At 39.2% G+C, this 23,800-nt stretch overlaps 11 protein-coding genes across 11 annotated transcripts; 8 read left to right on the forward strand and 3 right to left on the reverse strand.

Annotated features, from left to right (window-relative positions):
* Window positions 1-45: 45 nt before the first annotated feature.
* On the forward strand, window positions 46-1,968 carry BEWA_037380 (3',5' cyclic nucleotide phosphodiesterase, putative; the record flags this gene model as incomplete). Its single annotated transcript, XM_004833097.1, has 5 exons — window positions 46-248; window positions 313-700; window positions 737-1,098; window positions 1,134-1,481; window positions 1,516-1,968. Exons 2-5 carry the CDS (start codon window positions 331-333, stop codon window positions 1,966-1,968), a joined length of 1,533 nt encoding a protein of 510 aa, XP_004833154.1. The 5' UTR covers window positions 46-248; window positions 313-330.
* Window positions 1,969-2,010: 42 nt separating this feature from the next.
* On the reverse strand, window positions 2,011-2,922 carry BEWA_037390 (DnaJ domain containing protein; the record flags this gene model as incomplete). Its single annotated transcript, XM_004833098.1, has 6 exons — window positions 2,011-2,123; window positions 2,158-2,310; window positions 2,345-2,475; window positions 2,510-2,627; window positions 2,663-2,764; window positions 2,814-2,922. The coding sequence occupies 6 exons, from the start codon at window positions 2,920-2,922 to the stop codon at window positions 2,011-2,013; spliced, it is 726 nt and encodes a 241-aa protein (XP_004833155.1).
* Window positions 2,923-3,895: 973 nt separating this feature from the next.
* Window positions 3,896-5,642, forward strand: BEWA_037400 (DNA replication licensing factor family protein; the record flags this gene model as incomplete). The annotated part of the gene is made up of 7 exons (XM_004833099.1): window positions 3,896-4,048; window positions 4,113-4,319; window positions 4,353-4,601; window positions 4,849-4,915; window positions 4,950-5,388; window positions 5,445-5,522; window positions 5,564-5,642. The coding sequence occupies 7 exons, from the start codon at window positions 3,896-3,898 to the stop codon at window positions 5,640-5,642; spliced, it is 1,272 nt and encodes a 423-aa protein (XP_004833156.1).
* Window positions 5,643-6,106: 464 nt separating this feature from the next.
* On the forward strand, window positions 6,107-6,480 carry BEWA_037410 (hypothetical protein; the record flags this gene model as incomplete). Its single annotated transcript, XM_004833100.1, has 3 exons — window positions 6,107-6,277; window positions 6,313-6,388; window positions 6,425-6,480. 3 exons carry the CDS (start codon window positions 6,107-6,109, stop codon window positions 6,478-6,480), a joined length of 303 nt encoding a protein of 100 aa, XP_004833157.1.
* Window positions 6,481-6,933: 453 nt separating this feature from the next.
* Window positions 6,934-10,647, forward strand: BEWA_037420 (amine oxidase, flavin-containing family member protein; the record flags this gene model as incomplete). Its single annotated transcript, XM_004833101.1, has 1 exon — window positions 6,934-10,647. The coding sequence occupies one exon, from the start codon at window positions 6,934-6,936 to the stop codon at window positions 10,645-10,647; it is 3,714 nt and encodes a 1,237-aa protein (XP_004833158.1).
* Window positions 10,648-10,804: 157 nt separating this feature from the next.
* Window positions 10,805-13,246, forward strand: BEWA_037430 (DNA replication licensing factor MCM5, putative; the record flags this gene model as incomplete). The annotated part of the gene is made up of 4 exons (XM_004833102.1): window positions 10,805-11,194; window positions 11,230-11,384; window positions 11,418-13,133; window positions 13,171-13,246. The coding sequence occupies 4 exons, from the start codon at window positions 10,805-10,807 to the stop codon at window positions 13,244-13,246; spliced, it is 2,337 nt and encodes a 778-aa protein (XP_004833159.1).
* Window positions 13,247-13,590: 344 nt separating this feature from the next.
* BEWA_037440 (ubiquitin family member protein) lies at window positions 13,591-14,366 on the forward strand. The gene has a single exon (XM_004833103.1). It carries the CDS (start codon window positions 13,877-13,879, stop codon window positions 14,342-14,344), a length of 468 nt encoding a protein of 155 aa, XP_004833160.1. The 5' UTR covers window positions 13,591-13,876; the 3' UTR covers window positions 14,345-14,366.
* A 12-nt stretch (window positions 14,367-14,378) lies between these two features.
* BEWA_037450 (p-type ATPase family member protein) lies at window positions 14,379-18,206 on the reverse strand (the record flags this gene model as incomplete). The annotated part of the gene is made up of 1 exon (XM_004833104.1): window positions 14,379-18,206. One exon carries the CDS (start codon window positions 18,204-18,206, stop codon window positions 14,379-14,381), a length of 3,828 nt encoding a protein of 1,275 aa, XP_004833161.1.
* Window positions 18,207-18,831: 625 nt separating this feature from the next.
* BEWA_037460 (signal peptide containing protein) lies at window positions 18,832-20,260 on the forward strand (the record flags this gene model as incomplete). Its single annotated transcript, XM_004833105.1, has 2 exons — window positions 18,832-20,102; window positions 20,137-20,260. 2 exons carry the CDS (start codon window positions 18,832-18,834, stop codon window positions 20,258-20,260), a joined length of 1,395 nt encoding a protein of 464 aa, XP_004833162.1.
* Window positions 20,261-20,263: 3 nt separating this feature from the next.
* On the reverse strand, window positions 20,264-21,160 carry BEWA_037470 (signal peptide containing protein; the record flags this gene model as incomplete). The annotated part of the gene is made up of 5 exons (XM_004833106.1): window positions 20,264-20,338; window positions 20,373-20,510; window positions 20,548-20,739; window positions 20,772-21,056; window positions 21,086-21,160. 5 exons carry the CDS (start codon window positions 21,158-21,160, stop codon window positions 20,264-20,266), a joined length of 765 nt encoding a protein of 254 aa, XP_004833163.1.
* Window positions 21,161-21,323: 163 nt separating this feature from the next.
* On the forward strand, window positions 21,324-23,741 carry BEWA_037480 (hypothetical protein; the record flags this gene model as incomplete). The annotated part of the gene is made up of 1 exon (XM_004833107.1): window positions 21,324-23,741. One exon carries the CDS (start codon window positions 21,324-21,326, stop codon window positions 23,682-23,684), a length of 2,361 nt encoding a protein of 786 aa, XP_004833164.1. The 3' UTR covers window positions 23,685-23,741.
* Between the last annotated feature and the right edge of the window lie 59 nt (window positions 23,742-23,800).

Genomic DNA, 23,800 nt, shown 5'->3' on the forward strand with positions numbered 1-23,800 from the left:
ACCATCCACACCCCTACATCCATCTCATGCGACGAATGCCAATTTAGATGTCATTTAATGAGCGAGGCTGGGAATTTTTGTACCCAAACATTTGAATATGCAAAGTTGTTTGTATTTTATGCAGAGTTTATGGTCACACCCTTTGGAAATTATGCTATAGCTCTAGAGCACATATTAGGGCGCCCAAATAATTTCCAATCTCTATTCCATTCTTTGGATTTTGATTTTTACTGTGTTTGTTGTTAAAGGTAAGTAGTTTTATATCATTCTAGTGTGTAGCACATATCAATCACTTATACACTTACACCTTAGGAAATCAGCCAATTTAAAATGTCAAATATCTTTATGAATCGTGACTTGGTGAGGTCAGCGGTCCTGGATGTAGAAAACTTTCTACAATCAAATTCCGCTGATGACGATACCATGAACTCGCTAAAATTGATAAAGCACGCAATTGTTGCACTCGATAACTTGAAAGTTAACTATGATATCCGCTCCACATCAACACTTGTTCCATCAGCCCAGGATAAACACTCACAAATACAGTCGGATATTTCATCTGGAACCATTCCAAATGCAGATTTAAAGAATAACTGGAGTTTTACTTTGAAGGATTTCGCAGATAGTTTGCTACATAGTCCATTATTTTCACAGTGCTGTGCTAGAGAAAGCGTGCATCCTTTTGATACAGAACGTACTGGTTTGTTTATTATCCATATAACATTTATGTCTGCAGAGTCCGTCCATGTGAATGATACAAACCTACCATCGGATGAAAAGACTGCTGAAAGTAACCGTAGCGGCGTTTATAATAGGCACTTTATTGGAAAGAGTAAAAGGAATGTAACTTTGAAGGATGAGTGCGTAGAGGAATATATGAGACAACTTGGAAACAATTGGCATTTGGATATACTTGCACTGGCCAATCTACCCTCCGTACTCAGCGAAGGGCCTATAATATCAATAGGTAGACACCTGTTGAAACCAATTGGAGATACTATTGATCCCAATTTTAACGAACTAGTGCTTCCAGTTTTAAGGGACATCCAAGATGTATATATACCTAATCCCTATCATAACGCTCTCCATGGTGCCATGGTATGTTTAATATCTGGAATAAAATAAAATTATAGGTCGGACACCTTTCACAGGTGTTGTTTAAAGCAATTCGTTCTGAAAGAGCCTTTACACCTTATGAAGAGCTTGGTTACGTTCTTGCTGCTCTGGGACATGACGCTGGGCATCCCGGTAAGACCAACACGTTCCTATCTCTAACCAGTAATCCGTTGGCGCTTATTTACAATGACAATAGTATTTTGGAAAACTATCACTCATCTCTAGTTTTCCACATTATAAGATATCACTCAAAGTTTTTCAATTTGATCCCATCAAAAGAGTGGGAAAAGATTCGTAAGCGTATGATTCAGCTAATTTTATCAACGGACATGACAACCCACTTTACACACATTAACAACGTCAAGGTTGTGTTTTAATCAGACAATAAAACTTTTTTAGGCACGTCGTGAGAGTGGCTCGTTTGATATTAAGAACGATGATGATTTCTGGCTGTTGATGGTTCTTTGTATAAAGGTGGCAGACATTGGACACAACTTTTTGCCCTGGGTGGATCATATATCTTGGACATCTCTATTATTTGAAGAGTTTTACCTCCAGGGTGATGAGGAGCGCTTTTTGTCAATGCCATTATTACTCTTTTTTGATCGTACAAAGGCCGCAGATATCCCAGATTCTCAACTGGGTTTCTTCCAGGGCTTTACGAAACCCCTTTTGGACGAACTGACTATATTTGAGAACGAGTCAAAGTTTATATCACGTGTGTTGCTGGGTAACGCAGAGAAGAACCTAAAGTATTGGAAAGACTCATCCTTGAAGAATATTGAGGACATCTTACGTGATTTAGACTCATCAGGGGAGGAATTAGCCGTTGAAGACCAATATGTAGATTAGTAACACATCGCACATGTTAAGCGTTTGCATAATTTTACGTAATTAGCGTCTACTATGTGACTCTAGTCTCTGTTGTGTGTCGTCTGTAAATTCTCTAGTTTTGACATTTCCTCTGCCATCTTCTTCTCGTTCTGTTACATGCCTGGTTACGGTTCCTGTTGGGGTGTGTGAATTCGTGCATTTACCCACCGTCTGGATTTGTGGTTACCCTTTCTGTTCTTGTAACTTTTTTGTTGTTTACAATTGTTGTAGTTGTTGATGTGGAGGTCATTGTGCCCCTGTTCCCTGATCCACTGGAAAATGACTGCGATACGAACGAGCTACTGAACCCATCACCAAACCCTGCATGTTTTGTTTCGCTTGTTACAATACCTACCATCAAACATTGGAAACGACCCAAAGCTCCCAAAGAAGTCGTTTTTCTTTCTTCTTCCTCCAAAAGTACCTCCATACATAGCACTTCCAAAATCATCATCAAAGAACATATCCATGTCCCCAAAAGGCGATCTGTACATCTTGTCTTTTCTCATAATAAGCGTACCTTCCTCCAAAGACCATTTGGAATATTCGTTGTGCATCGCTAAAGTCAAAGTTTCCATGGAATCCAGAGTGTCCTGAGTGCCCGAATCCCTCAGTTCCATATCCATCGTCTCCATACACTGCGGGTTAATGTCTGGGCGTTTGGTGAACTTACTGTCGTATCTTTGTCTTTTTTCACGATCAGACAGGACTTCGTAGGCCTGTGATATCTTTTTGAACATTTCAGTTGCCTTTTCCTTGTTGTTTTGGTTTTTATCTGTATTATTGGAATGTTATCGCGTTGGAATCTCGGACAAGGGACATACCTGGATGCCACTTTAGGGCTAGAGATCTATATTGCTTCTTAATGGTGGCGTCGCTAGCGTCTGGTGATACGCCTAGCACTTTGTAGTAGCCGGATGGGTCTCTAGACATTGTTTACTAAACTAATATACAAAATCTCGGATTATACTGTGAAAATTCCCAAAACCAAATTGAGCAGATAAGTCAATCGGGCCAGGAAACTCACGAGGTTCCCCCGGTGAGGCCGTCGGGAAATTTCCCCTGGAGAACACACATGAGCAGTTTGGTACATGTTTTGAGCTTTTGGAATTTAAATATCAATTAGACGATCAAATGTAAATACACATTTCCTTCTCTTGTCTTACTAACGCACATGTTCCTGAGGTTTAGCACAAAGCTGCCATATCCAAGGCTCGTGTTTACTTTACCCAAAGAAGGTTACAAATATGACGTACCCAGATGAACTTCTGGACATTATCACGCACCTGTACTTTTACTATCACGATATAGGTACCTACACATTTGTTTTCATTCCACCGCTGCACTACCACGTTTTTACCTACACAATACCATTCAGATCGCTCAGACTGCATAGTTCTACTGGACTCATGGAGGAATTTCTTCTTCTACCACTGGAGCCTTTTGGTAAAACCGGTTAGTTGCCACCAGATTTCATCCAAATCGCACATATAAGACAACGTTGAACGAAATTTGCAGGTGGAGTCTAATTTCTTCGAGACTTACACCCTAAAGTTGGACTACTTACAGCTCCTGGAGCTGTCTGTGCCGCCATCTCTGGAGCAGTTCAAAAGGGACATTTATACTCGACCTGATCTGATACTCTCCGCAATGGCCGCAGCTCTGCATATAGAGACGTTGTGTTATTGCAACAGGATTTCCTTTGAAAGAACATGCACTCCAACAAATAAAAAGAGTCAAGAACAAATATTCACCCAAGGTCAGATGCTGATTTTGATAAAATCGACGTTCAGAAAACGACTTTGATGTTTGGAGGACAGATTTATCAAAGATTTATACGAGTTGCAATACCAAAAATTTCTTAACAAATGGAAAGTTAATGGCCAACTTGTCTTTTAACGAAAAAATGTTACACGCTATCGCAATAAGACTCGAGAATTTTACTCCATCATTGCCATTTAGTTCACTTCGCAGCCATACAGTTGGTTGTATAGCGTCTGTTAGGGGACATGTTGTCAGGATTGGACCCTCAAAACCTTTGATTATATCTGCACTCTTTGTATGTCACAAGTGCGAGAGAGCTTTCTTTAAAAGGTTTAAGGGGGGAATATATGACCCTCCAGTATATTGCTTTTACAAGAATTGCAATTCGAAAACGTTTGAAATACAGAGGCACTGTGTTGAGACTACAAAATGGCAGAACATTAGGTAGTAATGCCAAGAGTGATAATGCACACTTGTATAGGATCCAGGAGGAAATTTCGTCTGAAACAACTTGGAAAAACAACAGACCAGCAGAAACAACGGCCAATTCCTTATTAGACATTGAGGTATCCTTACTTTCTAACATGCATTATGTGTAGCTAACTGGTGATCTTGTTGGTAATTATTTTCCTGGAAATATCGTAGAAGTTGTTGGAGTTATAAAGGCCTCGGAGTCACAGAGCGATTCCGCTTTTTCTCACAAGTTTTTGTACACTATATATATGGATGCAGTTTCTATCAACGTTTTGAACAAAAAGTATGAAAGTCATACCTCCAGGGAATATAACAACGTAAGTTTTATACACCTTATTAGCATTATCTACAGATGCTTGGAATTATATCTGGAAGTTCTCTTCCATCAGGAAATAGTATACGCAATGACGCTTGGAATGTTAGACACTTGTACTTAACACCTGAATTTAGGTTTTTCCGGGGTGGAATGACAACGGTGCATTGGAGATGGCTTCAACCGCTAGCATTCATGAAGGGATTATAGATGACCCTCTATTTTCATACGGGGATAGTTTTGTAAATGGGTCCAGCGATGAAAACAACATTTATTTTGAATTCATTAGGGATATATATTACAACGAGCCAAATCGCTTTTACCTGGCTGCAGCTTCAATGTTTCCAAAAGTTGTGGGAAGAAATTACGCCAAAGGTATTACATATTTTCTTGTAGATATACTTCATAGCTGGACTCTTACTTTCTATATTGGGAGGCGTATCAATATATGATGAATGTCGTGCGCTTAAACGAAGAGGAAATATACACTGCTTACTCGTGGGTGATCCCGGTGTGGGTAAGAGTTTGTTTCTGCGAAGTATATGCAATCCTCTTTATGGAAACTACTTCTTTTCTGGAGGTTCAATAACAGCAAGTGGACTTACAGCGGCAGTGGTTCGTGAAAGCGGAAGTAATGAATTTAACTTGGAAGCTGGTGCTCTTGTATTATCATCTGGAGGAGTCTGTTGCATTGATGAATTAGACAAAGTATCAGCAATCGAACAAGAAGCATTTTTAGAGGTTATGGAACAGCAGGTTGTATCTGTTGCGAAGGCTGGCATAATTAGCACACTTAATGCTAGGACTACAGTAATTTGCGCCTCGAATCCAATAAATGGGAAATTCAAGTTTGTTCTTATATGACATGCCTATATCTTTATTACATTAAACAATTATTTTACAGTAGCAAAAAGTCATTGTCTGAGAACATAAAATTATCTCAACCCCTTCTGAGTAGATTTGACCTAATCTTTGTGATGGTGTACGTTCCTTGCACACATTTGGTAACATTGTTTATTTTAGCGATAATCCACTCGGGGACCATGATGAAACAATCTCGAATCACTTGTTGAAAAGAGTTGGTTCTGCACACATTTACTAGTCTGCATTAGGATACTCATGTACAACCCCAGGAAGAACGTTTTAAAACTCACAGAGAAGCACACACACTTGGCCAGAAGATCGAGGCATTTGACGTATGTTATTTGCTTTATCTAGATACTATTGTATATTAGTCCCGCGATCTTTTGGACGAAAAGCTACTGTACGAATACATCGAGTATGGGAAGGCCTATGTTCATCCTACTTTTACCGAGGAATCAAAAGAAGCGTTGCGGAATTTTTATTGTGAATTACGTTCACTAAGCAAAATACATACCGATTCTCTCCCAATAACAACCAGACAGTTGGAAGGTATTATTCGACTTTGTCAGGTAGATTATTTTGATCTTCATAGTGTGTACGTTGTAGGCCCGAGCTAGAGGAGACCTTTGCGATAAGATCCTTCCCGATCACGTTAATGACGTGATTGATATTTTCAAACATACCGGATACTATCCTGGTTATATGAGTACAATAGTCCCAAAGGTAGGTGTTGTTGTTTTCGGCTTGCTGACAGTTTCTCAGAAAACCCCTGTGAAAGTCAGCAGGGCAAAATCCGCCAATGCGTCTGTCTCACTATTCGTGTCTGAATTGAAGGAAATTCTCAATAATCAAACGGCATGTGTACCCAATAAGGTGAGCCTACTATTCCCATGAACATCTTCCTTTAGGAAATGCTCGATTTAGCGAAGGAGGTTATAGAAGTTAATAATTTGCCGATCCAGCCAGATGAATTGCTGAATAGGGGTTTGATAGACACGTTGTTTTCACACACATGTACAGCTAACTACTATGGCTATATCCTGAAGCAGGGCACCTTCTGGAAGACAAATGTGTAGGCGGAGCCTCGGTATTATCACCTTCTGCATATTTAAACCACAAGCGAAAGACCCACCCGTAACTTTTGTGTCTATAATTTGTGGACGAAGCTAATTGGCATCCCTATACTGGTCGGGGACTAGCGTAAGAAGTTTCTGTACGTACAGTGCGTTTTCAGTAATTCTTATACCATATTTATTCCTAATCTTGTAATTTTATTTATTAGACGAGTGCACACTTTTCCTTTGGTCATAAAATGTGATGTTTCCATTAGGACGACCGTCTTCGTTGGCTAAATTTGTCAGTTCACCCAAATTTGATGGTTTTTACATTATTAAAGTGATATATTTTGGAGAATCTACGGCAATAATCCACTAATTGAGCCAAGTAGCTCATTTTTTAGTTTATGACCCTTTTGGCTCGATTTATCTATTTCTCTTTGATTTGTAGACTTTAATTGACTTATTCAATGGATGAAGAGGAAGGGATTTCACGTTAGTTTGGATTCCTTTTGTCTTGTTCTCTTTTTCCTCATATACACTTGTAGCGACTTCTACACCTCGCACTTTCACATTTACGTTACAGGCAAAGGTTCCATAGACGAGGACGACAAACACAAAGAATTGCAGCGGTGGATATTCTTGTATTTTTCCCTCACGGATGAACAGAAGGAAGAGATTGAGACATGTGCTATCGTGAAGGAATCCTCCAAGTTTCACGATGGTTCCTCGAGTTCGGATTCTATCCTAGACAAGGGAACTTTGGATTACTGGAAACGTGTGGTTTCGGAGTTAAAGAGCCGTTTCACCCTGCAGAACATAAGGTTAATATGGAACAACATTGGAAGATCTGTGAAGTTGAGGGTTAGAATTCGTGATTCTGATGTAATTGGTGAAGATGGTAGCACGTTCCGCATACAACAGTTGAAAACAATGAAGAAATACAGAGCAAATGCTTACGATCGATCAGTCGTAATACGAGATGGAGGAGTAAACAAGGCATTTCAAGTGGCTGTAACGCATAGGAATGAGGTTTTTTCTTCATTGGACTTGGAACCACCATATGACTCTCCAAAGTACTTTAGGTCTAAGGATAATATTTCCTACACAAACTCCGGCAGATCGCAAAGGTATCTACAAACCGTGAATAATATTTTGGATTTTGGTGGATTAATAAAGAGTAAAACATCGACCGCCAAAGTTATTGATAATAAATTGGTTCCACTCAAAGCCGAGGGGTTTGTCCCGGTAAAACGTAAGAAATCAATCTCACAAACTCAAAACAAAAAGACTAATCGCATGGATGAGAACTTTAAGGTTAAAGATTGGAACCTTGATGAGCTCTCTAAAATTTTAATATACCCTAAACCATCTCCAATAAATGTAAAATTCAGGGGTTCGTTTGTGGATTTACCTACAGAGGTAGTGGACGTCCTCGTTGTTGGTGCTGGTATTGCGGGACTCACAGCTGCAAACTATCTAAAAACCTGCGGTCTTTCTGTTTGCTTAGTTGAAGCCAGGAATCGAATAGGTGGAAGGGCATTTACATCATCATTTCCTACTCGTATTTTGCCTAATGGCCAGGTTTTAGATGAAGTAAGCGTTGATTTAGGAGCGAATTACCTTCATTGCTGTAACATATTAGATGGAAAACATTTAAATGACGAAAAGGTATACATGTTTCATCCTGCCAAAGATGTAAGAGTCAAGAGGAAGTGGTCCAAGTCACTTTTGGGTCTTGCAAGAGAGTTGAAGCCAAGAGTTTCCGATGTAGCTGGTGGTGCAAACTGGGAACCTACAGTATATACAAGTTGGTACAATGATATTACCGGAGAAAAAATAAACCTACAAAGCGTTGTCAAAGCCAACATGATAGGTGAAAAGATTAGACTACGAGCTGCTAAAAAGGTGATTGCGCTAAAAAGGGACCTTAAAGATGATTGTTTTACATTATCTCCATCCATGAATTTATCTTATGATGATGCCTCAACATCAACGTCCACACTCTCTGCTTTATCCAAATATGACTGCAAAGGGGGTAATACTCCTCCCAAATGGTACGTGTCAGAAGGTTTATATAGGGAGTTTTTGGGACAAAAATCTTCTGAATATGCTAGAAATATGTATTTAAAGGTTGAAAAAGACGCTACTCCCACCTGTAGCGTTGGTCCTGGCAGAAAGGCTCTATGGGACATTTATATTGAGTCCTTCCGTGAGGTTTTTGATGAATTGACATCTTGCGGAAATAATCTATCGGAGGTGGAACTTAAGCTGATATTTATAATAATGCAGTCCAGACTTGGATATAACAGTGATTTGAGAGAGACATGTATATCCATGTGTCGTTTACCTATAATTGACGATGAAATAGATTTATCAAGCACATATCTGAGCAAAAAGAATGTTCAGAGTTATGGGAGATTTATTTCTGATACTTTTGACCAAGTTAACAAGGTCAACATAGTTCCATTTGACACTTGCACAGATTCTGATAAGATCGTAATTGATGGATGGGACTGGCTTCTCGGACACTTGTCCAGCGATTTAGATGACGTAATACATTTAAATACAAAGGCTGTCAATATTTCAACGGATGATGAGTTTGGATATGTTAAGGCAACTGTTTGTCCATCAGATGGTGTCTTGAACAATCTTGTTACGCATGTAAGAGCAAAGTACGCAATTATTTGTGTTCCAAGCACCATACTATCATCAGATACGAATTATAATGAAACGTGTACCAACAAAATCTCCTTTAATCCTCCACTTGATAGCAGAAAATGCCAAGCCCTGGAGAGGTACAGGATGGGTCATCATAACAAGGTTATTTTAAGGTTTAGTCCAAAGGATGTTTTTTGGCCAGATGATGAACTTCAGTTCAATTGTTTGGATGATCGTTTCCAGTTCATGAATTTGCATGCATATGGGAAAGATGGTTGCCTCTTGGCCCACAGTTTTCCTCCATTTCCGATAACATGGAACGAAATAGAAAGGGATGAAGATATCGTAAGGCAATGTTTGGAGTTGCTTCAAAGGATGTTTTGTATATCATCTGAACAAATGCCATTCCCTGTTGATGCAATAGTTACGAGATGGTATAATGATCCTTATTCTATGGGATCATACTCTTATCCACACACTAATGCTGTTGATGACGACATTATTCACCTTAAAAGTCCACATCCAAAGCTAAATCCTCGTATTTTATTTGCAGGGGAATATTTATCAAACAGTTATTACCAGTGCGTTGATGGAGCATTTGATACGGCAATGCGTGCTGCCGAAGACGTAGCGCATATTGCATTTAGAAGACCATATCCATTCCCTATCAACCAACATACCCCTTCATTGGATGGTCTTTTAAATCCCCTATTTTATGAAAAATATCTCAACATTCCAATCCCAGTACTGGAGCCTCAATTTATCGGTTACTACTTAACAGACGGAAGTGACGAACGATTATCAGATAGCAGATTTAGCAACGTAATACAGGATATAGTATTTACTGAGGATAAGTATAAAGATGCATCTCTTGTTGAAACGGAACTAGAAATTTTAAAGAGGGTGAATTCCGCTGTTTCAAGGGACGGTTTAAGTATACGTTCATTTCAAGCCCTATACAAGAGCATATCAGTTGATATGCAGGAACTCAAGGAGAACAATTACTGGAACAAACCGTTGGAGGCCGCTAGCATTCTCCTTGCTTCAATGTGGAGAGCTTGTAAGGAGTACAAGGGAGAAACAGACCAGAGTGTACTGAATACAAGAACACAAATGTTTAGCGAAAAGATGTGTCAAGCAGTTTGTGAGCTCACTGGGCTGAGACACGACTACATATGCTGGGCATGCCTTAGGGGTGGTGAAGTATTGCTCTGCGACAACGCCGAATGCAACAAAGTTTGGCATGTTGAATGCGTTCCATGTGATTTGAAGCCGATAGATACGAACCTTTGGATGTGTCCATCATGTGTAGGTTGCGACATAAAGGTGAGTTGTTGTCCACGTAACACATTTTTACAGAGAGGGGAATATGCCGCTGATGAGGCTATTCAGCTATACTGGATAAGAAGAGGAAGTTGGTGGCGCGTAAAGGTGGTTTTGTCACTCTGTCGCAGGGTTTACGAGAGAATTTTGTTTTGTAAGAGAAAGGTTTCAAGAATGTCGAGACAATCCATATTTAGTGCTTGAAACCCATTATAATAGCCTTTGGCAACACTGTAATTCTTACAATTAATACTATTCACTACTGGTGCCGTATAAACACGACACACTATAACCCCCTAGTGTCGTAACTTTGGGTGTGATGACATTTGCACATTGGTGTTGTTAAAAATCTTCTGTGGATATGTTAGGTATTCAGGAAGGCCGGGTCTTTAATACCTTCACCTCAAGAGAGGCCAACGAGGAGTACTTGAAGCTACCCAGCAGCTTGCCTAGTCTAGACAGCGTGTACACATACTTTAGCTCGTTTTTGAATGCCTACTCCGCGAGTTCCCTCCAGCAGGGAAAGTTAAAGAGGATTTTACTTGAAAATATCAAAAACAACAACTATCTACTCGAGTTGAAGCTTGATGACCTTTTCCAATTTCAAAATGTGGTTGACACGTCTTCGGAGAGAGAAGAAAACTCAATCACCAAGCAACTTCGGGATATCCACGTGTCATCGACTGAGGATCAGTCAGATATGCGTGATACCAAAAAACTTCCGCCATTTTACGCCCAGGAACTCGTCAAGGTAATCCATATTTGTGTGTATACACAAACCTGCAGGTTCTTACTGAGCGCCCCTTGATTTATCTATCAACGATTGAAAAAGTTTGCTATGATGTGTGTAAATTGCATCATAACTTTGAAGAGGCTGAGAACCAGTTTAACTTTATTCAAATCAACCTATTGAACACATTCTGCAAGCCAACACCTATAAGGTAAGAGCATTTCCCATCAAAAGCATGACTTAGGTCCCTATTGGCATCGAAACAGGAGCGTTTTGTCGTTGTTCCTGGCATTATTGTCCAGGCAAACAGAACACAACACAAGATGAAAGTCTTGACAATTCAGTGCAGATATTGTGGCCACAAGATGATTTTGGATGTACCATTATGGATAGCCAAACCACAAATTCCAAAGACATGCAGATATTCGTCCGTAATGAAGTCGATTGGCCCAGACAATGCTAATCGTTCCTTGGACAACCAACTGGGATGCTCGGGTGTCCAGAACCCCTATGTCATTTTGACTAATGAGTGCAAATTTGTCGACGTGCAAACTTTGAAGATGCAGGAACTTGCAGAGGATGTACCTACTGGTGACATGCCTAGACATTTGCAGCTTAATGTAACCAGATACCTTTGCGATCGGGTTGTTCCGGGTGATCGTATCTATGCTCATGGTGTGTTGACTTCTTACAACACAAGCATAAAGACGTCTGATTCTGATGGTATTAATCATTCTTACTTGCATGTTTTGGGTATCCAAAAACATGCTCAGGGTAAGGGAGAGTGTCTGGAATTCGACGTTGAAGAGACCAACGATCTTGTACTCTTGGCCTCGCAACCTGATATCCACGAAAAGATCTTTAAATCAATCGCACCAGCGCTTTATGGCTTGGAGGATGTAAAGAAAGCATGTGCTTGTGCATTATTTGGAGGAACAAGAAAGGAGATTGGTAGTGATACCAAGATTAGAGGAGATATTAATGTTTTGATGCTTGGTGACCCTTCTGTGGCCAAGTCACAGGTCCTGAAATTTGTGGACAATGTCGCCCCTATTTCTGTTTATACATCAGGAAAGGGAAGTAGCGCAGCTGGTCTCACGGCTGCCGTTGTCAGGGATTCAATGGGTGTATTCTCACTGGAGGGTGGTGCTATGGTTCTTGCTGATGGAGGTGTAGTCTGTATTGATGAATTTGATAAAATGAGGGATGATGACGCAGTTGCAATACATGAAGCCATGGAGCAACAGACAATTTCTATTTCAAAGGCTGGCATCACAACAATGTTAAATACTAGATGTTCTGTTATAGCGGCTGCGAATCCTACCCTTGGCTCTTATTCTGATAACACAGAAACAACGGAACAGCATGAATTCAAGACAACCATTCTATCACGTTTTGATCTCATTTTCCTTTTGAGGGATACTGAGGATGTAAAGAGAGACTCTACACTATGTAAACATATCCTATCACTTCATACTAACAAAGAAAAGATTGAGAACTGTCCAATTCCAATGAACAAACTCAGAAGGCTCATCCAGTACTCAAAGCAGGTTGTATCGCCTATGCTTTCTGGTGATGCTAAGGATTCTCTTCGTAACTTTTACGTGCAAAAGAGAAAGGAATACAGAGAAGATAAGAGAAGCTCAACGAGAAAGATTCCTATAACTCTCCGTCAGCTGGAGTCTCTTGTACGTATTTCCGAGAGTTTTGCTAGGATGGAACTTTCTCCTATTGCAACAGAAAAGCACGTTCAGATGGCTATTGACCTCTTTACAGTATCTACGGGAGAGGCATCGAGACAGACGCTCTCCCTTGAATCAATGTCTTCCCACGATCAGATCCTCGTTAAGCAGGCCGAGGAAGCTATCCTTAATAAACTTCAAACCGGACAACGCGCTTCCAGGAGATTCCTTGTAAGGGATTTGGGATCAAAGGGATACGATATGGCGTACGTATCGAGGTAAGCTCATTTTATCCTTGCGCATATATATAAATAGGGCTATCGCGATATTGGTGAAACGTGGTGTCCTTCAAGAGAGAGGAGATTTGTCTCTGCGTCGCATATCGTCCTGATTTACCCTAGATGTGTGCACACGAGTACAGGTGGTGTAAGGGTTACACGATTCATGGGAAGGCAGCATGTTTAGGGTTGTGTTGTAAATGTGTAGGGAAAATTTTAATCGCCGAAACCAACGACTCACCGAACATGTCGAAAAGGGACAGATAGCTGGAGGACAAATAGGGAGTTACGGGTGTTGTACCCTTTCACATCTTGCGTGATTTCTCAGATTGAGACATCAAATCAATTTATACTAAATGTGTAAAGTCTCTCTTTGTTTATGTCCATTTTCTCTCCCATTATCTATGGTGCAGGGTAGGCCCCATTAGATGATGGCGAGTATCGAGTAGCATCGTTCACAAGTTATCGTTATCGATGCATTAGATTTAGGAAAAATTTCTAAGCCGACTCGCAAAACTTTACGTGAAATATCAGTCACATAGATACATTTCTGTTGCCAGCGACTTGTATTTTTAGTTTTACTTGAGACACCCTAAAAAGCTGCCGGTTTTGCTTGTATGTGTCGTGTAATTTATCATATTTGTGCTTGCAATATCTAAAATACCAAGTCCACTACATCATCTCCGTGTTAGGAATTTTCATACACGGCGTTCCTCTCGTATAATCTCGTCACGATATAAAGTATGCAGATTTTCGTAAAGACTCTTACTGGAAAGACCATTACTCTCGAGGTCGAGCCCAGTGACACTATCGAGAATGTAAAGGCAAAGATTCAAGATAAGGAAGGCATTCCTCCAGATCAGCAAAGGTTGATTTTCGCCGGAAAACAGCTAGAAGACGGCCGCACTCTCTCAGACTACAACATTCAGAAGGAGAGCACTCTTCACTTGGTTCTTAGATTGCGTGGTGGCATGCAGATTTTCGTAAAGACTCTTACTGGAAAGACCATTACCCTGGAAGTTGAACCAAGCGATACAATTGAGAATGTAAAGGCAAAGATTCAAGATAAGGAGGGTATTCCCCCAGACCAGCAGAGATTGATTTTTGCTGGTAAGCAATTGGAGGATGGACGTACACTTTCTGACTACAACATTCAGAAGGAGAGTACTCTCCATCTTGTCCTTAGATTGCGCGGTGGTTGTATGTATTGAAGATTGTTGTAACTATATTTTTTCGGTATTTGTACTAGTTATCTATTTTATTGTGTTTGATCATTTTTCGGTAGATGACCTTGGGTATGCACTCATCTAGTACCATTGTGAGGAGTGCTAATGCCACAGCGAATAGGTATTGCCACCACGTGAGTGATACTGTATGCATGATTGTTGATATTTTGGGTATGATTGTGATTGCAAATGTTGCAGTAGCTGATACGCTGCAGGCCACATGCATCCATGGGTTCCTATTGAAAACTTTGAAAAAATAGTCCCACGACCTGACAGTATATGCCCTGAGCATTTCGCACCATACCGCCGTGATGAATGAAATAGTTCTGGCTTGTATAGTTTTTCTTCCAGTAATGTCGTAGAACCCTGGTGGTGCTGCTCCGTAGAGTTGATCTGGATTGCTTGGTATTGTTTGTGTCTTGAGTGGTTTAACCCATCCATCTTGGTCTAATTCTACAAATTTCCTAAATTTTTCTGGTATCCCAGACTTCTTGAGGGCTTCAAAGGACTTCTTAATATCTGGATGTAGCTCAGGAGAGCTGGGAGTTAGTTTTTCTACTTTCCCGAGAGCAGCTCCCAAAAATGTCTTCATCTTTAGGTCAGTTAGATCATAATAGTTGATATTTGTGACCCATCCTTTATATTCTCTTGTCAAGCGGTATTCATAGGACTTACAAAAATAGACTAGGTTGTGTTCCACATTTTCATGATCTTTAAGGATAATATGTTTGCATTGATCATGAAGTCCACTCAATGTACAAACACCGGTGCACCAGTACAGTGCCAATAGAATACTACAAATAACAGCACCGGCTTCAAATACAGTATGTGGAAGGTTTCCATATATCCACCACGTCTTGGTCATAATTGGCTGTTTGGGTAGCCTTGGTTTTTTTGACATGGTATCATCATCAGGAGGTTCCCTGGATAGTGCTACGGCTGGACAGCCGTCAGTCATGAAGTTTAGGAATAGAATCTGCAAGGCTTCAACTGGTGGTAGTGTGCTTATAAGAATTGAGATAGTAAGATAGAGAATTTCTCCAATGTTTGTACCAAGCAAGAAAGATACAAACTTTTGAATGTTAGCATAAATTGTCCTCCCAGACTCGATAGAGTTCACAATCGTGCAAAAATTATCATCAAGAAGAACCATTTCAGAAGCTCCCTTTGCAACATCCGTACCGTTTATGCCCATAGCAATTCCAATATCGGCAGTTTTTAGTGCAGCCGCATCGTTAACACCATCACCGGTCATAGCTGTCAAATATCCCTGACGCTTTAGAGATTCTACAATAGCAACCTTATCTTCTGGTTGTGCCCTGCAAAAGACAGAATATGTTCTAGTCATATAATCAAGTTGCTCTTCCGGTAAATAGCCATTCAAATGACTATGGGATATGTGTAATGCGTTGCATTCGATTGCAAAACCGTCATCTGGAAGATGTGACATCTTCACAGTGGAGTCTCTGGATGAATTAGCGTGTGTGTTTGATAATCCAATATCCCGTGCGACCGCAGAGGCGGTAGCCTTTTGATCACCTGTGATCATGATTACCCTAACACCTGCCCTTTTGCATGTTTCAATGGCATCCTTTACGCCATGTCTTGGAGGATCTATACTTCCTATAAATCCCAAAAATACCATTGGTAGAGCCTTTATGAGTGCAAGTCTACCGTCTGCATCTTCACAGTTGGACAAACTTTCAACATCAGAGTCTGTTAATGGGCATATAGCCAACAACAAGACTCTAAGTGCTTGCGAAGATAGTGATTCGTTTTCTTCAGACATTATCTTCAAACTTTCTTCTGGGATTTTTCCTTTTGTTATTTGATCTGACCAATCAATAAACAGGTTATCATCAGAACCATTGACAACTAGGGAGCAAACCGGCATCAACATATCTGGAGCACCCTTTATTGCTGCAATATGTGTAAAAGTTGACCCAGCACGGGACAGATTTAACTTAGCATACAAGTTTTCCTCAGGAAGCTTATGAACTGTGCACATCAGTTTTCTAACTGAGGAGAATGGTATCTCTAAAGTGTCTATCCTTTGGTACAAGTCATGGGTATCGTCATTAGAATCCAAAACATTTCCAATACCACATTTTGTAGCAGCAACAACTAGCGGACTTTCAGTCATATTCCCAGCGGCAACCCATTTACCATTTTTATCCGTTTCAACACGCGTTCCATAAGAGTTTATATATGCAGTTAGCATGCACGTTTTAATATGTTTACTATTAAGAGAATCGACTCCCTCAGCACAAACATTTTTGTCAACATTTTGGAATGATTGTGAATTCTTGGCGTGTAATGTAAGGGAAGTTTTTAGATCTTCAGTTAAATCTTTGGGTTCAAATACACCTCCAAGAGGATTAAATCCAAGTGTAGGATAAAATAAATGTCTTTTAGCAGTTGCACCAGAATTTTCGTGTCTAAGAGTAACGATGGTTGTGGCAGTCATTTTTCCTTCAGTTAAGGTACCTGTCTTATCACTACAAACTATGGAGCAGCAACCCAAAGTTTCAACAGCCGGTAACTTTCGAATGTTTGCGTTTTTCTTGGCCATATCTTTTGCACCAATAGAAAGTGATATTGTGACAACCATGGGAAGACCCTCAGGAATTGATGATGCAGCAAAACCAACAGCGAGTAATACGATAGATAATACTTTATTTGAGTTTGGACGAGTTGGATCATCAAATCCTGTAACTACGGCAACTATAACAATTGTTACTAAAACAAGAGCAGATATTATGCCGATTACACCGCCTAGTCTATTAAGCCCCCTCTGTAAAGGTGTTAATTTGCTTCCTTCTGAGGCCTTTTTCAACTGTTTGGCGATTTTTCCGACTTGAGTGTTCATACCAGTATTAACAACAATAGCACGTCCAGATCCAGCCGTCACTGACGTTGAAGCGAAGCAAAGATTGGATGAGAATGGAGATTCTAGGTCAGCCGCTTCTAGTGTTTTCTTTACATCTTCAGATTCACCGGTCAAAAGTGCCTCATTTACGCGCATTTCCATAACATCAAATACACGCATATCAGCAGCTACCGTATCACCTGTTTTTAACATTACCACATCTCCGGGAACAACTTCCTTAGAATCCAAGAGGGTTGTTACACCTTCACGTATGACTGTACAACAGGGAGATGACATTTCTGCAAGTTTGTCTAGCACGTTAGCAGCCGAGTTTTCCATATATGTTGCCAATGCAGCATTTATATTCATTATCAACAGAATAAATGTTCCTTCAACGATATTTTTCAAAGCAAAACTTGCAATTGCGGCTGCAAATAGTAGTAGAATAACAACACTGCAAAATTGGTTTAAATATATTTTCCATATTGGATCTTTGTGACCCACATCTAGTATGTTTTTTCCGTATAATTCACTATTTAACGCAACTTGTGAGGATGTTAAACCCTGAGTTATATCCTCCAATCCGAATTGTTGCATAATTTGCTCCACTGGAGCAAAAGCAAAGTGGGATTTTCCACTTGTGGGCTGTGTTTCCTCAACAAAACTGATGGCTTCTTGAAATTTACCTTCATCTTTCAGCCTTACCAACTCTATAACATCGCCCGGGTTGACATGGGATTTAGACAGACGTTGGACAACGTCCATCTCGATTGCATCGGCAAATCCAGGATAGCTAGGCGATGAGATGATCTTAGAGAGTTGTTTCGTAATGTTGATGGATGAAGTCCTGGTAGCAGGTACATCTTGTAATTCGGAGTTCGGGACGATAACTAGTGTAGAGAAGTCATGTTCGAGCTTGCTCTCGCTCGATAGTTTGGTACTGATTTCTTCAGTAGGTTCACCATCTTTATCAACCATTTTTTAAATCAGAAAGGATAGAAATCCATAACATACGCCCTCAGAGACTAAATGAGGTCAAACTCCAATGTACAACGTGAAATATGATTATATTTTTCATTAAAATGTTTAAAACCTAAGTGCATATAAAATTGATGCATTTAATCGATAGACTATATCACCAAACATATATCGAGCTACAACGCTTCTGTATACACGATTAAATTAACACGAATAGCATAGATAAGTGAATGTCACACTTTTTTAAATAAAGAAGTTTGACATAATCCATCATACATAAAACTGATTGCATTATCAGCTGGAACAGCATAGTAGGGCTTTGATCTTCGAGGTTTCCTCCTGTTAGATGTTGTTTTTATAACTGGGATTTCAATAACATTTTAAACTGTAGTATATCTAAGTATTGGCATATTTCTTTGGTTTTGACCATCTATGCCCTGAAGCCCATGATTGTTGATCTTCTACTCGAATTTGACACATGAAGGTTGCTTAGACACAAGAGTATAGGCTTTGTTTGTAAATAGGATAATAAGAAAGTTTAATGTCAATATATGGCGTCTAGTTTCTACTTTTAGTCATGGTAGATTCCACAGCTGAACCTTCGTTGCCAATTTGATATACACAAATGGATCTTCAATGGAGCTCTACCGGATTAATAGTCTTATGTATGCAGCTTATGCTGATAGACTTGGTTTATGCTTCATCCTCTAGATTCAGAAGTCCCGCAGTATCGAGCAGCCACGGAGCAGCCTATAGGCTGAAGGCATCTCCTAAGCAGTTTGCTGCCATATCTAGTTTACAACCTGGTTCCAGTTGGAAGAAGTTTGGATTGGGTAACTTATCTCGTGTTGCGTCCATAAGCAACACTCCAGCTCCAGTTTCTTCCGGTGCAAAGTACTTTAGCGATCTCTTGAAAAGCTCCATAGGATATAATTCAATACCGCATAGGTGTGGTTACAACGACTTTTGCACCCATACAAAGGATGCTATAGACAAAGCTTTTCCTTCTGTATTGTCTGGCTATACTGCATCTGCTCTAAAAAGTCTCGGTTCTTATTCTTCACTCAATTCAAAGGATGGTTCAGAATCGTTAAATTCCATCACAGAGACATCAAGACTGTTGGAAAATGCAGTTTATGGAGCAGTTTTATTCTATCTTGAAACAACTGAAAATTTCACAAACGACAATCGTATATTATCATTTTTTAAATTTACCAAGGGACTTAATGATCTAAATCATCAATTTAGGACAACAGAACTTGTGGATTTGGTTTCAAAGTTGGAAGGACATTTGTTTTCTACATTTAGAAATTCTGTAACAGCGTGCAAGCTATCCTTTGTATCAAAGTTGTTCAATGATGCTTCTAACAGAAACACAGATTTAATAAAACTTACACAGGTTCAATTTATTTCAAACACACAAAAGGAATTTATGAACACAATTCCTAAACTTGTACCATTCTTTTTTAAGAATTCCAACTATAAAAGCACGGATTTGGAAACTGAAGGTGCATTTTACAAAAGATTGCTCTGGTTGATCTTTACGGCAATCGAATACTCAAATGACAAAGCTTCCACATTTTTAAATCATCTATCCTCTCTAAAATTTGAACATAGGCTTAAGGATACCTTAAAAAGATGGAGCCTTGATAGCGATATTGATGAATTTAATAATATTTCAAATACTCTTAATAGTGGAGCAAAAGCAATGTTATCTTCACATATCAAGGGAAATATAGAAAAGGGAAAATTAATGAAGTTAGTCACTAATAAACAGCATCAAATTGATCTACTACAAAAGCAACTTGGAAATTCTTCACAACATTCACCTCTTAATTGTGGGTTTGCCTACCGCTTACCGAATAGCAACCTTAACATTGCCGGTAGCATACAAAAGTAAGTCTTTATTCCACTAATAAGTCGTGTACAGGGGAAAGGGGAACCTTCAAATAAGTTGTGTTCCTGATGAGAGTGCCGGGTTGTTAGGACCATATGGATTTACACATGGCGTATTCCCGGGAAATTTGGGTTTATCGATAAACATACAAATATAACAATTATAGTTCTGTATTCTTTTTAGATGCACCCATAAATCCTTCCAATAATGGTTGTGTAAACAGTGTCAGTAAGCCCTAAACATTTTTGTGTGACAGCAGGTGTATTTACCATGAGTGGATCCTGTTTATTATTTTCTGGCTCATGTTTGTCAGGTTCCCCCTTTGTTGGTTTTGCTTGAGCAGATGCTCCAATAAACTTTGCAATGAGTCCCAGTAAAACATCTTTTCCGTTACCACTGGAGACCTCCTAATTTGTGGATGAATGGTAGCCAAGGTGGACATACCTTTATAACACGATTTATATAGTCCTGATTGAGTAATAGTTTGAGTATGTTTGATGTATCTTCAGACATTTTGCCCTTTCCTGATCTCTTTCTTCCATGACTTGGTTTGTTTCTATTCAAGTTTAGAACCTCAGAGAATTCTTTGGAGACAAATTTCATGTATTCTCCAATATAATGTGGATCAGTAAGACCCTGAGTGAAAATATGTGATAAATATTACGCACCTTTTCGTTTAAGAATACATAGATATAGTCTCCGTTGGAAATCTTCAGTTGCTCGGCATTGTTACCAACACATCCCTCAGAAGGTACCACTTCTCCATTCAGATAGATGGACCAGTGGTTTGGAAGATCTCGTATCTTATTGTAGCGAATAGATGACTGATCAATTACGGTATCGATTGATGATATCAATTTGCATCTATCTTTGGATACTTTTTTCTGATGTATGAGCCCATTTAAGACGATATTTACAGTTATATTCTGTATATTTGAACATATTGCTTGTCTCTAACATGTTTTAATGAAAGAAAACTTACAGCGGATGCAACACAGGATGATAACTGAAGTAATGAGCAAAGACATAGAATGGAATATGTTACATTTACGAGCATTTTTTGTTTATAGTGAGAATCTACTAGAATTGGACTAAGAAAGAATAATGAATGCATCATGGAATCCCCGTATGTGTGAGGTCACCGTTACGAGTTAAATACTCTAATACAGACATCATAATGATTTATTTTACTATAATGCGAAAAGTTTAGATCATTTTAAATGGCAACCAGAGGTTTTGGTTCCTCTAAGAGGGACAGTCGGAAGGAGAAAAACGTTCGACAGATTTATGGCGTATTTGCAGGTTCTGATGCTGATTCATTTGAAGAAGACATCAATGATGGCAAACTCTCCGATGATTCTGACTATAATCGTGATTCCGATGATGGAATTCCTTCTTTATCATCTAAGCCTCTCAATTCTCGCATAAAAAGGAAACAAAAGGAAGCAGCTTTCTTTTCTACCTTTGAAAGAAGCGGATCCCGTTCAAATCCACCCTTGTTTGTATCTGCTGGAACCATAAATTTTTCTGAATCTGATAATGTTGATACGTCTAATCTACAACACTCAAAAAAGCATGAAAACAACTCTGATATGGAGCTGAATTCCGATGACGAATTTGTAAATAAAGTTCTGGGTGATGTAGATGCGGTGATTTACTCAGATGACGAACTTGATGATCAAGCAATCGCTCATTCTGCCGCCATAGCAAGAGCTCAAAAGGAGCTTTTGAGAGCAAACAGCAGGAAAAACGATACCAAAGAATTAAAAAATAACATTCCAAACACCACTAAACCAATATTTGAAGAGCAAAAGATGGAAAAAATGTATGGAAAGGGTCTAAAAATGTTGCAAAAAATGGGTTACAAAGGTGGAGGTTTAGGTAAGGATGGGTCAGGAGTGGTCGCTCCCATTGAATTAAAGGCGACGTATAAGAATGAGGGTCTGAAAGAGGGAGGCAAGGATCCATACAGCAATATTCTAACTCCTAGTCAATCAAGCACTTATTATAAAACCACTGAATTTGAAAGATATGTAGAATATACAAATGGTTGGAAGAAGGGTGTAAGATATCCAAGTTTTGTAAGCGTTAAATCTACAAATTATGATATTGATGTACTTATTGATAGCTTAAAGAGAAAATGTGACACACTAAGGACATCGATCGATGCGTTATATGATGAAAAGATGAGTTTGGAAATTACAATCAGCCGACTTAGGTCTGATTTATCATCATTGCCAGAAAACATCTCCTATATGAGCCATTTAGTTCGTTGTTTTGATGAAAACATTGAAGATGCCATTAAAACTTTAAGGTTATTTAATAAAACCTTGGATAATTTAGACCCGAATCAACCTAGTCCATGCATTTCAAATCTTAAAGCACTATTAAAAATATTTGAGAGAATGAAAGAACATTCAGAATATGATTCGTATGGTTTTAATGATATAGCGTATAGATGCACAAAACAGGTTTTATACAAGCTTTATAATAATTGGGATGTATACAATAACTTTGATAAGGGGACTGCGTTTGTATCCTATATTATATCCTTTTTCTACAGGTATATCGATAATACTAACCTAAAACATGATATAAATTCCTTGATCATTGACAAATTAATCAATTTTTTCGCTAATGAGTGGAAGATATCGGATACAGATCTAGGATGTAAAATTTTTTCTCTTTGGAGACATGAGTTACTTCTTTTGTTTCCCTGTGATTCACCGATTTTGCCAACACTAGACGAGAGGATTCGTCTTAGACTCTCAGAGTTTCTATCGGACCCCTCTAATGCCAATATATCGCATATTGTTATACACCCTTGGTTTACGTTTTTAGACGGAGACAAGATTCATGAGGTTACCTGTAAATTCCCAGATATGTTTAAAGCACTTCTTTCAAAGGATAGGTTAAAGGATCCTGCGAAAGTTAAAAGTATTCTGGATTCATGGTCGACTTTACTTGACAAGCAAACCTTGGCAACCATCGATACCTGTATTTGTGCCAATCTTCGAGCACTGTTGGGTTCAGTTGAAATAAATCCTAGAAACCAAGATACCACAGTGATAGAACAGGCTTTTGGGTGGGAATCTTTGGCTGGAACGGAAAAACTTTGCGATATATTCTCGCAAGTATTGCTCCCTAGATGGATTAAAGTGCTAGATAGATGGATAAACTCTCCCAATGCAAATCGTGAGGAGATTGTAGTTTGGTATATGGGATGGAAAGGTTTGTTTCCGCCAAACATGTTAAAGAACAAGTCGATTGAAGGATTCTTTAGGGACGCATTGAAGTTAATGGACAAGGCAGCATCAAGTAGCCAGACTTCTACACAATCTCCTAGGGTTAAAGCAGATGTACCAGTTAAACCAAAATCATTGCTTGATCAGCTGAAAGACATTGCTGAAAAACAACAGATACTGATGGTCCCAAGAGTTGGCAGAATGTTTGAAAACAAGCAAATGTATACATTTGGATCCGCCACTATTGTAGTTACCAGTGACGAAATATTTATAATAGATAGAGGAGGATCACGGCCCATTACCATGAATCAACTCGTGACATCGCAACTCGAATAGAATACACACTCTACATCATATGAACGTTTTAATCACATTATTCACTTTTTATATTCTGTGACTATTTATTTCATCGTTTGCCAGTGGAGCGGTAGAGACCCCTGGCCACCATAACG

The sequence above is a fragment of the Theileria equi genome (genome assembly GCF_000342415.1).
Source record: "Theileria equi strain WA chromosome 2 map unlocalized gcontig_1105316255037, whole genome shotgun sequence".
Lineage (NCBI taxonomy): Eukaryota > Apicomplexa > Aconoidasida > Piroplasmida > Theileriidae > Theileria > Theileria equi.